This window comes from Episyrphus balteatus, chromosome 1 (genome assembly GCF_945859705.1).
Source record: "Episyrphus balteatus chromosome 1, idEpiBalt1.1, whole genome shotgun sequence".
Lineage (NCBI taxonomy): Eukaryota > Metazoa > Arthropoda > Insecta > Diptera > Syrphidae > Episyrphus > Episyrphus balteatus.
Window position 1 is genome coordinate 176,499,279 of NC_079134.1, and position 16,099 is coordinate 176,515,377.

The window sequence follows — 16,099 nt, forward strand, 5'->3', positions numbered from 1 at the left end:
TGTGATACAAAAAATAAAAAAAAAATTCAAAGCAAATCATGTGATGATTTTTTTCGAATTTTTTTTTCGCCCTTTTTTTTTTGTTCCGATATTTTGTGAGTCGTTGGGATCTTAGATGCCCTTGATACACCAATACATGCAAGAGAGTATAAGTTATGCATTGTGTGTGAAATCTGAGCTCTAGTTCTATCTGCTTTTTATGGGTGCTTACGAATATGCGCAAAAAGGTGAGATGGCGCAGTTTTTTGCGGGTAAAATGGCGCATTCCCTACTAGAATTTTTTAATTGAGTATAGTTTTAGCATGTGCCATATCACCCTCAACATATTTTTTTTAAGTAATTCAGCCAAGTTCAAATTTTATAAAAAAGAGGACTAGTTGCAATCTATTATACAGCATGCATTGGTGCTTGACTCCTTCACATCGTTCAACCATTTGTGCAATGAATTTGGCAATAGAAACCTAAAACAAACTCATGCGCCATCTCACCCACCCTATAGGGGGAGATGGTTTTTTTTTAACTTTTTTTCTATATTAATTTAAAAATATAAATTTAAAATATAAAATTCTTTAAAACAAACAATACGTTGGATATTGAATATAGAACATTTTTGCATTGTTAGAAATATGAAATGTGGTTTACTTTGAAAAATATGACAAAAACATAAAAGGTATGCCATCTCACCCGCTTTTACCCTACCTAAATTTGACTTGACATTGCCTGTATTTGTTTGGACAGGGAGAAATATTGAATTTTGAGATTACAAAATTGTCCAATCGGATGCATTATTTCAAAATTAAGGATACCTCATCTTGAAAGTATTAAAAGGCCGGTTAGAGAATTTGTATCGAGTAAACGAATAAATAAGTAAAGAAAATGAAAATATAGGTATATTTAGTTTTTTGCTCAGAAATTTACCTTACAACCATAAAAAACTGTCTTTAAAAGAAATTAATGAAATCTTTTAGTATGATCTTTTAGAATGATTTAATTTATGAAATTAGTTAGAAAAAAATATTTATTTTTCACAAAATTTTTATTTTAATTTAAAAGAAAAAATGCTGCAATTTTTATTTCATACAAAAAGTATGAAATCTTTTAGTAACCGAGAAATGTTGGGTTCCGAGATGATTTCAGTGACTCAACTTATATATGGGTTATAATCAAATATTATAATTAGGTAACTTACAGTAAATCTTAATTTACATTTTGCGATGGCAAATGATGATTGTCAAGACTTTTTGGTACAAATTTTATTCGATTGGACGTAAAACAATACCTCGAAATTATGTGTTATATATTAATAAAAATGTTTCATTACCTATAATATGATATGCAACTAAGCGAGTGCAACGCAGAAAAACTCTTGTATCTACCCTTCTGGATGGAATAACCCATTAGGTTTACATTAATGTATTCAAAACCTAAAAACTTATTATTTTAGTTTTCATTTTTATTAGGAACTATTATATAAATATATGTATAGGTATGTATAATAATAATGTACATATATAAAGTCATCTGGTTTTGAGTGTGTGATTGGTAAATGATTACTAAATTAAATAATACAACCTGATTAAGCTTCTAGTTTCATAATTTAAAACAAATTAGTGTGTACCTATTTATTTAAGGGTTTTTTTTTTTTAAAGGAGACTATGAAAACTTATACTGCACCATTAAATAAGTATATAATAGATGTGAGACCCACTTTAAATTAGATCTAGTGCTACAGTCGCCTTACAGTCCCTGAAAAGGACTTTTTGGTTACTAAGAAACCATACCTATTGTAAAAATGCTATTTTTATTTCATTAATTTGTATTGGTTTCGTTTTGTGTTAGGTTTGTTTTTATTTATTTTTGTAATATTTAAGCAGAATTTACGAGGCTGAAGAAATATTTTAAAATTTTTGATTCTTATTTAAAAGGATTCTTTTTTCTGTTTATTTAATTACACTGACAACAAGAAGATAAAGATTTCTTTCAGTTATTGTGTGCAAGTATTTATTTAATTTGAGTTAGGGTGTGTAAGCATCTAGGCCAATATTGTAACTCAAATTATTTGTAAGTTTTCTGCATGCACTGTGGCGTATACGTGCTTTTTTTCCAACCGCATATGCAAGTTGGGGAGGAGAAGACGTTTGATCAAGCTAGACAATATAGGTTCATGCATCTATATGACACATTATTTAAAAGTGTTTTATAATGCTGAATGGAACGAGATCCGTAACGCCCTCCTTAAAAAAGTATTTTATGAAAAGATGAATATTTTTTAAGTACGGGTGAGAAGAATTAGAAGTAACAGATAAAAAAAAACAGCGTTCTTTCTAAGAAGGAATTTCTTGGAGTGGTGGTTAAACAATGCCTTTTTTTTATTTTGGAGCTTCTCTTAATAGAGACGAAATACATTTCTGAGTGGGTTGTTATGTCGTGCATTTGTGTTTTGGCTGCAATTGTGTGCTCTTGTGAGAAACGTGAACTATGTTTTTAAGTAAATTTATTTTTTTTAGTGTAAAATTCATGACGGGATAAATTGGAACATTTTCCGGGATAAGTTGTAACAAGTTAAAACTACTTCGTTTAAATGTTTATGTATTTCATTTTAATTTCTATTTTGTTCATTAAATGAAATTCCCAAACAATTTCAAAACAGGCCAAAAATAAGGTTTCAACTTTTTCATCTGGAGAACAACATTATTAAAAGTTGAGATAACATTTTTCCATGACATTACGATGGTGATGGTAGAGAATGCCAAAAAAGTGCGTCCCGGAAGTCCGTCTGTCAGTCTGTCAGTCTGTCAGTCTGTCAGTCTGTCAGTCTGTCAGTCTGTCAGTCTGTCAGTCTGTCAGTCTGTCAGTCTGTCAGTCTGTCAGTCTGTCAGTCTGTCAGTCTGTCAGTCTGTCAGTCTGTCAGTCTGTCAGTCTGTCAGTCTGTCAGTCTGTCAGTCTGTCAGTCTGTCAGTCTGTCAGTCTGTCAGTCTGTCTGTATAAGGAGCTACAGGCTGAACGGATGGACCGATTGACTTAAAACTTGGTATGTAGCATTTTTTTGAGGCTCTCCAGGGGGGTTTTTGAAACTAATTTTTTTGGTCCAAAAATAACGGTACCTGTCATACAAAAATTTCGGAAAAGTTTAATTTCACAAAAACGGCTGTAACGATTTTGTTAAAAAATTTAAATGTTAGTTTTTAAACGAGGTCTATCTTTTGAAGAAAAAAAAATTTTTAAAATCATTATTAACGGTACCTGCCATAGGACCGCTTTTTTCAAATCTGATTTTCTGCAAAACAGCTTATTGTATTTCAACGAATTTTTGTATACAAAAGCATTTATATACTTTAAATATAGGCCAAAAATAAATTTTTGGATTGGATTTGGAAAAAATAATTTTTGGATTTTTAAAAAAATTTTGAAAATTTTTTTTTGAAAAATCAAATTTTCGAAAACGCCTCTAACGATTTTGAAATTTTATTTTCTAAAAATGCACCTTAATATATCAAATAAAACAGCGTACTTGTTTTGTGGGGCGATTTGATTTCAGATATTGTTTTATTGTTTTGAAAAATGAATTTTATTTTTTTTTTATTTGTTTTTTTTTTTTTGTTTTGTTTTTATATACCTACATTTCCCAAGTTTCTATATAAAAAGTCTTAAAAACTTAAGCAACTTGAACTCTAAGAGCAAGTTCGTGCGACCTAGTCGTGCATTTTATTTTTTAATGTTTGATAAAAAAGTAATTCTGTTTATTGGGGTCCGTACAATAATATTTTTCCATAAACTGTGAATCAGACGGAGGATCTTCTTAATGTCTCTAATTACATGAGGGAAAAATACTATTCATTTTAACCAATATAGCTAATTTTTGTACGTTGCTTATTACGCATTCTAAGATCAATTTCTTGAAAAAACAGCTTAAATCTCTATTTAACCTCAAATACCTGGACTTTCCCATAAATGATTTGGAAAATATTTCAAACACATAACTGACTAAGAGCTCACAGTAAATTTTGCGAGTGGTGGTGCAACCAAAATGTATGCACGTACGCAGTTTTATAGTTAATATGTCCTGCTATGAAATTCAAAGATCTGGCAGCTTTATATGATTTTCGGGGGGTTAAAGAATGTTAACTTTCAAACTTATAGGTGCTATTTCATATACATATACTATTCAAAATGATGCTCTGTCATTTTTCCTAACCCCAATCTGGCTCAATCTGGACCATGAGATCAATAGAACTCAAGATATATGTTTTGTAGACTTTTCTGTTAAATATATTGTTTGTAATTCGCGTCTTTGCAATTCTGCATCTAACCTGTTTTGACTTGCGGACATGAGATTTTTCTAGACTTTTGAGACAAGTTAAGAATTTCAAAACAAAGATTAGAACATAAAAACTGGCCTAGCTCAAAGGTTGTATAAGGAGGTTCTTTAGTGATTTGATTTCTTCCCTTTTCAAACAATACAATTCCTTTACAGTTATGAACATGTAGCTACCTATAAGTTTTTTGTAATGAACTTCTTTCATTCCTAATGATAATGAATATTAAAACGTTAAAAATTTGGTTACGGTACCATAACTTTTAAAGGATTTCGGTAGTAATTTTGCTACTTATGTTATTCATTACTTTTTTCAGACACGTCAGATTGCCTTTAGAGTTTTTGGAACCAACATTAAAAAATACCTCGAAGTCATGTATCATATATGCATAATAAAACCGTAGTCTATTTTTCTTAATTTTGAAAATTGGAACTTGCGGACATGAAATTTTTTATAGAATGCTCAAACGAAGATTTTGATTCAAAAAAAATTCTAATAGCATTTATTCCGGGGTTGAACCGACTATAAGCCCAGTCGGTTAAAAATATGACTAAATATTTTTTTTATTTTAAAAATACCCCCTTTCACTCAACACTATATCTACGGTGACCATATTTCTGGGAATCTTATATTAAATTTTATATGAAGTAGATAGCTCATAAAAAGATGAACAAAAACAAAACAAACAAAAAATCTTAGAAGAAAGAAATATAAAAATGCCAAAACAAACAGAAAATCTTAGAAAAAGAAATATAAAAATGCCAACAACGTATGAAACTCGAAACAAAAGAAAACAAAATGCACGACTGGATCGCACGATTAAGGTTTCTTACAATATATAAAAGATTTCAATGTAATAACTCAAACAAATATATTTTTAATTTAATTATATAAGCTTTGTTTTTAAAATGACAAAAACATCTTTTTAAATGATTTTGACATTAAAACAAAGTACCTATGCCATTTAATTTTTTTTTTCAAAGGAGAATGGGCATTTTGGACGTTGAGCGGCCATCAATAAAATTGGTATCAAATGAAAGAATTATAGCCCAGGAAAAACTTTTACTATGGACGTTTCGCTGTATTGCGTTAAGAATGCAAGATAATGCAGTATTAGTATTGTTAATGCATTGTTCAATGTATGAAGGAAAAACTGATTTATATTTTTATATGGAATATAAAATATGATGCTCTGTCATTTTCCCTAAGCATTAAGACATTAATCTTGAAAATCCGACCAATAGAACTCATAATATAAGATTGTTAAGACAACCATTTCAGGTTCGAAAGTTTTCAAACAATTCAAAGTTACAAAAAATTGAACAACAAAACTCTAAAAATAGGCGTGAATTTGTTGTTTTAAAATGCTTATAGTTTGGGTTCTAGTGGTTGGATATTCAAGATAAAGGTTTTCAGACTCAGGGAAAATGACAGAAAATAATATTTTGCACTTAAAATACACAATTGAGTTATAACATTGAGACATATTTAAAGTGTTAAATGCAAAAATGCATTTTATCCGTTATTGAAATACGTCACAGGGATAAAACTTCTGCACAATATATTTAAACCTTAATTACATCAAAAAATAACAAATTCATTCCTGGCCGCGTAACGTCCACCTTTCATACAAACTTGCCCATTCTCCTTTTTTTTTATTTATATTTAAACTATGTATGTACATATATGAATTTAAAATTAAATAGCTCTATGGCAAGTACCATTTAGCAATGACTTTGAATTCCTTTTTTAATGTCTAAAGAGAACATTAGAATTGTTTAACATTTTTTTAAGATTTGAATTTTTTAACAAAAAACAAATTAGACAAACAAAATTAAAAGTTTCTGGGTTCTATAATATTCTTAGCTTAGCATCCAAAACAATTTTTACTTGCGATATATGTATGTATGTATGTAATAAATATCAAGTTATGCATTCGTACGATAGTAGAGAATGCCAAAAAAGTGGGTCCCGGAAGTCCTTCTGTCTGTCAGTCTATCTGTCTGTCTGTATAAAGAGCTACAGCCTAAACGGATAAACCGATTGACTTCAAACTTGGTATGTAGCATGTTTTAGGGACTCTCTAGAGGTATTTTTATAATTTATTTTTTTGGACCAAAAATAACGTAACTTTTCATATACCGATTTTACTAAGGTTAAAATTGCTCAAAAACGGCTCCAACTATTTCGTTTAAAAAATACAAATGTAAGTTTTAAGAAAAGGTCTATCTTTTAATGAAATTTTTATTTTTGAAAATCATTATTAACGGTACCTGCCAAAGAACCGTTTTTTTTTTTTTAAATCCGATTCTTTCCGAAACTGCTTATTTAATTTCAACGAAACTTTTTGTGAAGAAGTATTTATATAACTTTAATATAAACTAAAAATAAAATTTCAAAAAAAATAATTTTTGGATTTTTAAAAAAATATTTTAAAATTTTTTTTTGAAAAATCAAATTTTCGAAAACGTGACATTGAATTTTTTTGAAATTTCGTTTTTAGATGTTGATAAGTGATTTCTACAAAATAGCATACAAATTTTATTTTAAAACTTTTTTTATAAAAAATTTTTTTTATAAAAAATTAGTTTAAAAAAAACGGCTCTAACGATGTTGAAATTTTTTTTTTTTTCTAAAAATGCATCTTGATAGTTTTTTGTATTGATGTTTTAATTGTATTGATGTTTTGTAGGTATTTCTCAAATTCATTTAATATTTTTGATTGAAGAAAAAATTGTTACCTGTGCAAATGGTGTTGAGATTAAAATTAGGTGCTTTAATAAATCCTCGGATTAGCCTACGTTATTTAATCCTTTAATTTGTTTGCCGCTAGGCGCTCAACCTCTCTATGCGTGGCCCATACTATCCCTAACTAGTATACAAGCTTTAATTAAATGTCAATGCTACTTTCTACATAGAACATATTCAATGTATGCATTTAGTAAATACTCACATGTTTTTTTTTACTCTCGAATGATACTGTGTTGAAGAACATTTCAAAATGCTATGAAAACACTGAAAATTTATGGAATATTGTGACTAATTTATGCAATTCAATTCTAAGATCCATTTGATAACGTTGCTCTCTTTGCCTTGGGCAATGAAATAGTCATTGAAAGCTATAGCATTATTAGCACATCATCTTTTATATGAATAATAACCGCGGGCGAATAAGCTCATTACCTTATTTCCACAAAAATGACTTTTGTTTTAAGTAGGATACTTTAACAAACCAAAAAGATTAAAGATAAGATAAACACCTTACTAAAAACCTAATAAGGGATCAAACCCACCATTGATATATGAAATTCCTTATTTTTGGAAGTTGCTAACATCGACATGGGATGGTGTGAAGGCAAAGAAAAATCAACACGTTTTGATATTGTTTCTCAAAATTTGAAAGCAAAATTATAATTTATGATGTCGTCATTTTCAACAACAAGAGGTTTTCATTTAAAATATTATTTTGGATTGGCCTTTTACAAAAAAAAACACCTTTAAATAATTATTTTTTTCGGTTTGCTTAAGGCGAATGAAAATATGTAGACGAGAAAATTGTAGTGAATTGATTTTACGAATGGTCAAGGTGCACACAACAAATTTTCTTGGAAAATGGAAAATTTAAAAATATTAATTTCGCATCGGATTTGGTGTAAATTCTACGAAAATTTGGGTTGCACTTGAGGCAACACCAAAATTTTATTTAAATGCAGTTATAATTTGATTGCATCACATTTTTAATTCAAATAGAAAATTTATTGAAATTAACATTTTTTTTGTATTAAAAACGAAGGACGTTTTCCTGAATTTTCAGCTTATTACAATGATATTTCTTTCTTTTTATAATTTTTCTTATTTTAAGTATGTTCTTGTTTACCTCTTTAAAATGAAACAAAACATTTCTCAAAGTGATTACTCATCATCAGGGCAAGGATTTGTATGCACTTAAAAACCCAAAATATGTGCATAAAATATGCACCTTAGATCTGAAAATATGCGCCTAAAACAATGGAAATATGCACTAAAAACCACATTAAAACCAAAAAAATTAACTGAATTCCGCCAAAAATTTAAACAAAATAACAATATACATATGTAAATAGAAAATAGAAAATCTTCTAGGATAAAACACACAAAACATTAAATTTAAATTACATTTGTGCATGCAAACAAATCATTAGAATACATTTTTTTTGTATACACCATAAAATATTTCCTGAAATTTTAAATAATAAAATTCTGCTTATTTGACATAATTTTTGGGCATGGAAAGGACTGTTCAAATTCAGTTGGTGTCATTGGAGCATTTTTGAACGCAAGTATCTCTACCCGAAAAATTTACCAAAATCTCTTCATCGTCAGGTTTTTGACGAAACGATTTTTCAGCATTGTTTTACATTAAAAAAAAAAAAATTTTTATTTTTTTTTATAGAAACTCCATCAGAGTCATCCAATTAATTCAAAACTTCTTCAAAATTTTCAAAATTATTTGCATAGTAAGCTTTGGGGTTAAGTGCTGCAAAATGCGTTCTTTCATGGATGTTGAAAAAAAAAATTATTGAATCAAATTAAAAATTAAGTGAAACAAAAAAAAAAATCTTCCATTAAAAATAGTGCAAATTAAGATTTTTTGTCAGAAAAAGGTTACCAAATGAATTTTTCGGCACCAAAATAGTTTCATATGGGTACTTTTTAAGGTAGCTATAACCATAAATCCAGACACAAGAAAATTTATTTACTCTGAAAAGTCTCAATGCTCATTCAGTCCAAATGAAATGAGCTTGGTTCTTGTTCTAGATTCGTCTGAAGCGATATCTTTTGAAATTGGTGAATTCTCTTCTGATGACTGTTTCGAATTTAGGTGTGCTAGCGACTTGGATGTTGAGAATGCAGTTCGCTCGATCAAGTCTAACGCAGTGGGACCCGATGACCTGTCACCAAAATTTATCCTTTAATTTGTTTGCCGCTAGGCGCTCAACCTCTCTATGCGTGGCCCATACTATCCCTAACTAGTATACAAGCTTTAATTAAATGTCAATGCTACTTTCTACATAGAACATATTCAATGTATGCATTTAGTAAATACTCACATGTTTTTTTTTACTCTCGAATGATACTGTGTTGAAGAACATTTCAAAATGCTATGAAAACACTGAAAATTTATGGAATATTGTGACTAATTTATGCAATTCAATTCTAAGATCCATTTGATAACGTTGCTCTCTTTGCCTTGGGCAATGAAATAGTCATTGAAAGCTATAGCATTATTAGCACATCATCTTTTATATGAATAATAACCGCGGGCGAATAAGCTCATTACCTTATTTCCACAAAGATGACTTTTGTTTTAAGTAGGATACTTTAACAAACCAAAAAGATTAAAGATAAGATAAACACCTTACTAAAAACCTAATAAGGGATCAAACCCACCATTGATATATGAAATTCCTTATTTTTGGAAGTTGCTAACATCGACATGGGATGGTGTGAAGGCAAAGAAAAATCAACACGTTTTGATATTGTTTCTCAAAATTTGAAAGCAAAATTATAATTTATGATGTCGTCATTTTCAACAACAAGAGGTTTTCATTTAAAATATTATTTTGGATTGGCCTTTTACAAAAAAAAACACCTTTAAATAATTATTTTTTTCGGTTTGCTTAAGGCGAATGAAAATATGTAGACGAGAAAATTGTAGTGAATTGATTTTACGAATGGTCAAGGTGCACACAACAAATTTTCTTGGAAAATGGAAAATTTAAAAATATTAATTTCGCATCGGATTTGGTGTAAATTCTACGAAAATTTGGGTTGCACTTGAGGCAACACCAAAATTTTATTTAAATGCAGTTATAATTTGATTGCATCACATTTTTAATTCAAATAGAAAATTTATTGAAATTAACATTTTTTTTGTATTAAAAACGAAGGACGTTTTCCTGAATTTTCAGCTTATTACAATGATATTTCTTTCTTTTTATAATTTTTCTTATTTTAAGTATGTTCTTGTTTACCTCTTTAAAATGAAACAAAACATTTCTCAAAGTGATTACTCATCATCAGGGCAAGGATTTGTATGCACTTAAAAACCCAAAATATGTGCATAAAATATGCACCTTAGATCTGAAAATATGCGCCTAAAACAATGGAAATATGCACTAAAAACCACATTAAAACCAAAAAAATTAACTGAATTCCGCCAAAAATTTAAACAAAATAACAATATACATATGTAAATAGAAAATAGAAAATCTTCTAGGATAAAACACACAAAACATTAAATTTAAATTACATTTGTGCATGCAAACAAATCATTAGAATACATTTTTTTTGTATACACCATAAAATATTTCCTGAAATTTTAAATAATAAAATTCTGCTTATTTGACATAATTTTTGGGCATGGAAAGGACTGTTCAAATTCAGTTGGTGTCATTGGAGCATTTTTGAACGCAAGTATCTCTACCCGAAAAATTTACCAAAACCTCTTCATCGTCAGGTTTTTGACGAAACGATTTTTCAGCATTGTTTTACATTAAAAAAAAAAAAATTTTTATTTTTTTTTATAGAAACTCCATCAGAGTCATCCAATTAATTCAAAACTTCTTCAAAATTTTCAAAATTATTTGCATAGTAAGCTTTGGGGTTAAGTGCTGCAAAATGCGTTCTTTCATGGATGTTGAAAAAAAAATTATTGAATCAAATTAAAAATTAAGTGAAACAAAAAAAAAAATCTTCCATTAAAAATAGTGCAAATTAAGATTTTTTGTCAGAAAAAGGTTACCAAATGAATTTTTCGGCACCAAAATAGTTTCATATGGGTACTTTTTAAGGTAGCTATAACCATAAATCCAGACACAAGAAAATTTATTTACTCTGAAAAGTCTCAATGCTCATTCAGTCCAAATGAAATGAGCTTGGTTCTTGTTCTAGATTCGTCTGAAGCGATATCTTTTGAAATTGGTGAATTCTCTTCTGATGACTGTTTCGAATTTAGGTGTGCTAGCGACTTGGATGTTGAGAATGCAGTTCGCTCGATCAAGTCTAACGCAGTGGGACCCGATGACCTGTCACCAAAATTTATTAAATTAATCCTTCCACTTCTTCTTGCATATCTGGTACACATTTTTAATTACTATATATACCGTCAATTCCCTGTAAAATCGAAAAATGCTAAAGTTGTTCCAATCCCCAAAAAACCAAAGCCCAAAAGTCCTTCGAAATTCAGGCCGATCAGTCTCTTATCATTCCTGTCGAAGACGTTAGAAAAAATTTTGGCTGAACAAGTACAAGAAAGTTTGAACAGACACAATAGCATTTCAATTTGGCAATCAGGATTTCGGAAAAAACATAGTTGTGAATCAGCTGTGTTAAAAGTATCTTCTGATTTAAGAAGATCAATGGATGGTAATGAAATCAGTTTAATGGTGATGCTATATTTTTCAAAAGCCTTTGATTGCATTGACCACTCAATTCTCTTGGGGAAGCTTAAAAATAACTTTAAATTTTCATGTTCTGCCCTTCAATTAATTTCTAGTTATTTAAAAAATCGATTATTACGGGTCGAAACAGAACTTGGAAAATCTAATCCTTTGCTTGTCAACACAGGTGTCCCGCAAGGATCTGTTTTAGGCCCTCTTCTTTTCTGCATCTTCATAAATGATCTCCCTAATGCTATTATAAACTGTAATGTGCATATTTATGCAGATGATGTTACAATTTATCTATCTAGAAGACCTGGGTTGCTAGAAGACTGCGTTGCCCGAGTAAATGAAGATCTGTTACATATTCAGGGGTGGGCTGAATTTAATTAAATAAGATTGAACCCGTTGAAATCGTTTGGAATGGTGTGTTCAAGAAACGAAATATCAGTTCGCGATGTACCCTCACTTAATTTAAATGGCTTTATCTTACCTTACGTTGAAAAAGTTAAATATATTGGCTTTATGATAAATAGTAAAATGAGTTGTTGTGACGCTACATCAGACTGGATTTATTATTAACTTTATAACAAATGTAAAACTGAAATATATATGCTTTAAATGAAGTTTATCATCCAATTTATTATAGTTGTTTTTTAAACTATTTTTGCTGTACCTATATAAATATTTCAAACAAGTCCTATAGGATTGGAAACGTGAGCAAAGTGCCACATTTTCTTTTAAGCTGATGTATATTCTATACGGAGAAAAAAAACCACCCAAAAATAAGCGGGTGCCACCTTAATTTAAGCGGATTTCTGAATGATTTTTTTGCTAAGATGACTTCCGTCTTAAATTAAGGTGACATATGATTTTAATTTCTTGAATGCGCAAATAAGATGATCTTCCACTTAAATTAGCGGGAGATCATCTAATTTTTATCTGGAAACATTTTAAAATGAAGTGAAGTTCACCTTAAACTTAAGTGGAGTCCACTCATTTTAAGCAGGAATCGTTTTGTTTTAAGTTGGTGGGATTTAAGGTAGGCATCATCTTATTTTAAGGTGCCCTTTTTTCTCCGTCAGCCAAGTTGTTCCCAGATATAAACGGTAACGGAGAAGACGCGTACCTACTCGGCCTCTCCGTTACCGTCTTTGTTTGTGAATAATTAAGCTACGTTAAATTTGTTTTTCGTGAAACTTCAAGGCCAACAAATTTATCATGAGACCTTAAGCCTTACCAAGTTTCAAGAAAACAGATTGCTTCTTCAACGAGATAAACTGAACAAGAAGCGTCAAATAGTCCTCTTAGTTACTTTTGAATGGCCGTTATGTTCTTAAATAACATAATAGCAGTCAATTAAATTTTGACTGTTTACTTGGCAACCTTTCAAATAATCTTAAAAATCGATAGTTAAAAGCAAAAATTGTCAAGTAAACAATTAAATTTAATTGATAAAAATTTAAAACCAAACTTTAAAATTTGGTACACTTCTATGTATATCTCAGTTCTTTTTGTAGCAGCATTTTAACAGAGGAGAACTTGGCTCTTTTTTTTATGTTTTTGTTGTGATTTCACTACCTTTTGCTTTAAAATTTAAGATCTATGTATATTATTTTGTTATTCTAGCGCCTTTCCTTAAAAAATCTCAAACTTTTCATATTTTCTTATTTTTTTAAGGCAGTTGTGTTCGAATGTCTATGATTAGAGAATGTCTATGTTAAAAATGTTTCTTTTGCATAAGATTTTACCTAGCTTTATAAGATTCTATCAGAAGTGCTCTATAATGTTTGAAAATTCAGTGAACTTGGGCGGTTACCACGCCCCTTGGCTATAATTCTCAAATTTAAAATTTTTCTCTTTGTATAAACTACCATTCAAGATTCTACGATAGTTAGAAGTGCTCTATAATATTTGATGATAATTCAGCAAAAATGGGCGGGAGGGCGAAAAATGGCCTGAGTTGTTTTCTGTAAATAAGGGTGTAGTGCCAAAGTTGCTAGAGAACTTGGCTGGGCTCTACCATACCGTGTCTCTTGATAGTTTTCCCTTCCCTTTTTTGACTCATCTCGTTAAAACACTACAAGCCCACTCTTTTAAGGGTCACGAATGGCTTTAATAAACAAATCAATTTAAAATGATACTTCTTATTGAAGTATGCTCTTTATACATTTATATACATACATATTGTAATACCAGTTATATTGCAGATAACTAACACATTCCAACTTTTTCATTGCAGGTATGACGAGTTCTCAACATGTATATGTACGAAATAGTTCGCAAATAATTTCTTTTATTCCAAAAAAGTACGATATTTGCTTAACGACGCTAATTGTTCATCTGTAGCTCCCACCTCACCACCTGTAAACAGTAATTGGACTAAAAACAATGTTACCAACGTATGAGCGAAATAGTATGTGAAAATCGTTTCGAAAGTTCATATCCGATCGAAAGGGTACTCTAATTGTTCGTTTTCGTCATTCGAATGGTCTAGATTTGCTTCGAGGATGAACAATTTTACCTTACTGGGCATGATGTTGTTTTTTAGTCTTATTTTTACTTGAAAAAAAAAGCATTGAACGTTATAACGTAGTTTGTTGATGATTTAACATGAAAAGATTGTTCTTCGCAATATGCTGCACAGCTTTGATGACAATTTCGCGGTTTTGATGGCTGCACTATTTATGTTTATAATGGCTTTAGTTATACAGGAATCCAGGACTACCAATGAGATGCTCTTTATTCGACATGGAAGGTCTCGTGTTCGTCACTCAAATGAAAAAGACCACATTCGGTGGGGATTACAGGCATTTGACAACCTTACATTTGATTATGATGTCTACGACAATGATAGCATATCTTTTGGTAGTGGAAGTGGAAGCAATGTTGGACAACTTTTCGGCAGTGATTTTTGGTTCAATTCCGAAAACAATAGCTCAATAAGCATGTTCAATCAAACAATTCAGAACCCCAAACAGGATACGATTACAGCTGAGGATGCTGAAGTTAATAATATTCAAATATCTTCAACTACCATTACACCAGCTGAGCCAATAGTTTTGAAAAGAAAAAAAATTCACAAAAAGAAAATCATGGAAAACATTCGTAAAAACGTGGACAAAGGCTTGGAGTACCTCAAGACGCATAAGAATTTAGCTCAACCCACTGTAAATATAATCCGCAATTCAGAATTAGGTCTTCAAAACAATGAAAAACATCAACAAGTGTTACCGGAGACGTCTATTGATAGTAATGCTGAAGCGGAAAGAGTAACTGCAAGTTCTGTTGCGGTTTTGAAACCAACAAACAATATATTTTTGTCACATTCAGAGTCCTCACGGTACAATCAACAACAGTCATCTATTGTCGCCCAAAGGGAAACATCATATATAACGACAGAAAAACATCATGTGGCTTTCTACACTCCAGATGGCAAGGACAATGAAAATGGTGATACTCATGACGACAGGGAATCGCCGCCAAGCACTTCATTACGGAAAGCAGAATTTCGTGCCAGTAAAAATAATGAAGGTGATTACGAGTTGAATGATGAAAACGGTGATAACAGTCAAATATACCTTCATACAGGTGAAAGGGAACTCAATCATTCAACAAGTGGTAGCATTGATCAAAAGGACCTTGCTCACGTAGTTGTACAGGAAGCAGATTCGCCAGACGTTAATTTTGAAGAAATGTATATAGATAGAGGGGTAGTGGCTGTGGGAGGTGGTGAAGACGACAATTTAGGAAGCGAAATAGATGCATTTAATTTGGATGAAAATGGTAACAGCTTAAGCCTGGATGATTCTTCTAGAAATATGGATACAAATAAATACTTGGAAGAAGTTGGAGATAGTGCTACTAACGAAGATGAATTGTATGATTGGGATGAGATAAGTCGCAATAACAGAAGAAATTTAATGCGCGGCAGAGATGTTGTGACAAAATTTTTGCAAATTGTTGAAACTCAGCATTCTTTGGGTTCCAATTGTGAAGCAGGAACTTCACTTAATTTAGGTGAAGGAGTTGTAGATCGATATGCACAGGATCGGTTTAGAGTCGAAGCGGAAGTTGCAGTAAATAGAGCAAATATGCTGACGAGGTATGTGCTTTAAATTTTTAATTTTTTTTCAACAAATAACATAGTTTTATGAAAATTTTAAATTATACTTTACAATGACGTGTGAATGAATCTCATGACATCATCATTTAAGTTCAAAAGCTTAACTGATTTGTTTGTTCAACTCAGAGAGTACAAAATAAAAATTCCAGTAAAAATAGATACTTTTTAATAGTTGAAATAGTAGTAATACGGTTTGACATTGACATTTTTCATTGGCAAAGTAAACCGGGAAATAA

General features: G+C 30.5%; 2 protein-coding genes across 6 annotated transcripts in view; one reads left to right on the forward strand and one right to left on the reverse strand.

Moving 5' to 3' along the window:
* LOC129905576 (polycomb protein Su(z)12-like) overlaps nt 1-16,099 on the reverse strand; it is a 95,814-nt gene that overhangs the window by 42,605 nt on the left and 37,110 nt on the right. The gene's annotated exons all lie outside the window — the stretch shown is intronic.
* The window catches only part of LOC129905573 (uncharacterized), a 41,543-nt gene that overhangs the window by 6,222 nt on the left and 19,222 nt on the right, over nt 1-16,099 (forward strand). For 4 of the 5 annotated variants that reach the window (XM_055981071.1, XM_055981075.1, XM_055981072.1 and 1 more), the window contains exon 2: nt 13,980-15,842. In XM_055981071.1, the coding sequence (XP_055837046.1) occupies nt 14,374-15,842 (1,469 nt within the window). In that variant the 5' untranslated portion in view covers nt 13,980-14,373. The remainder of the gene's footprint in view (nt 1-13,979; nt 15,843-16,099) is intronic. The other variant, XM_055981074.1, reaches the window with a different exon arrangement.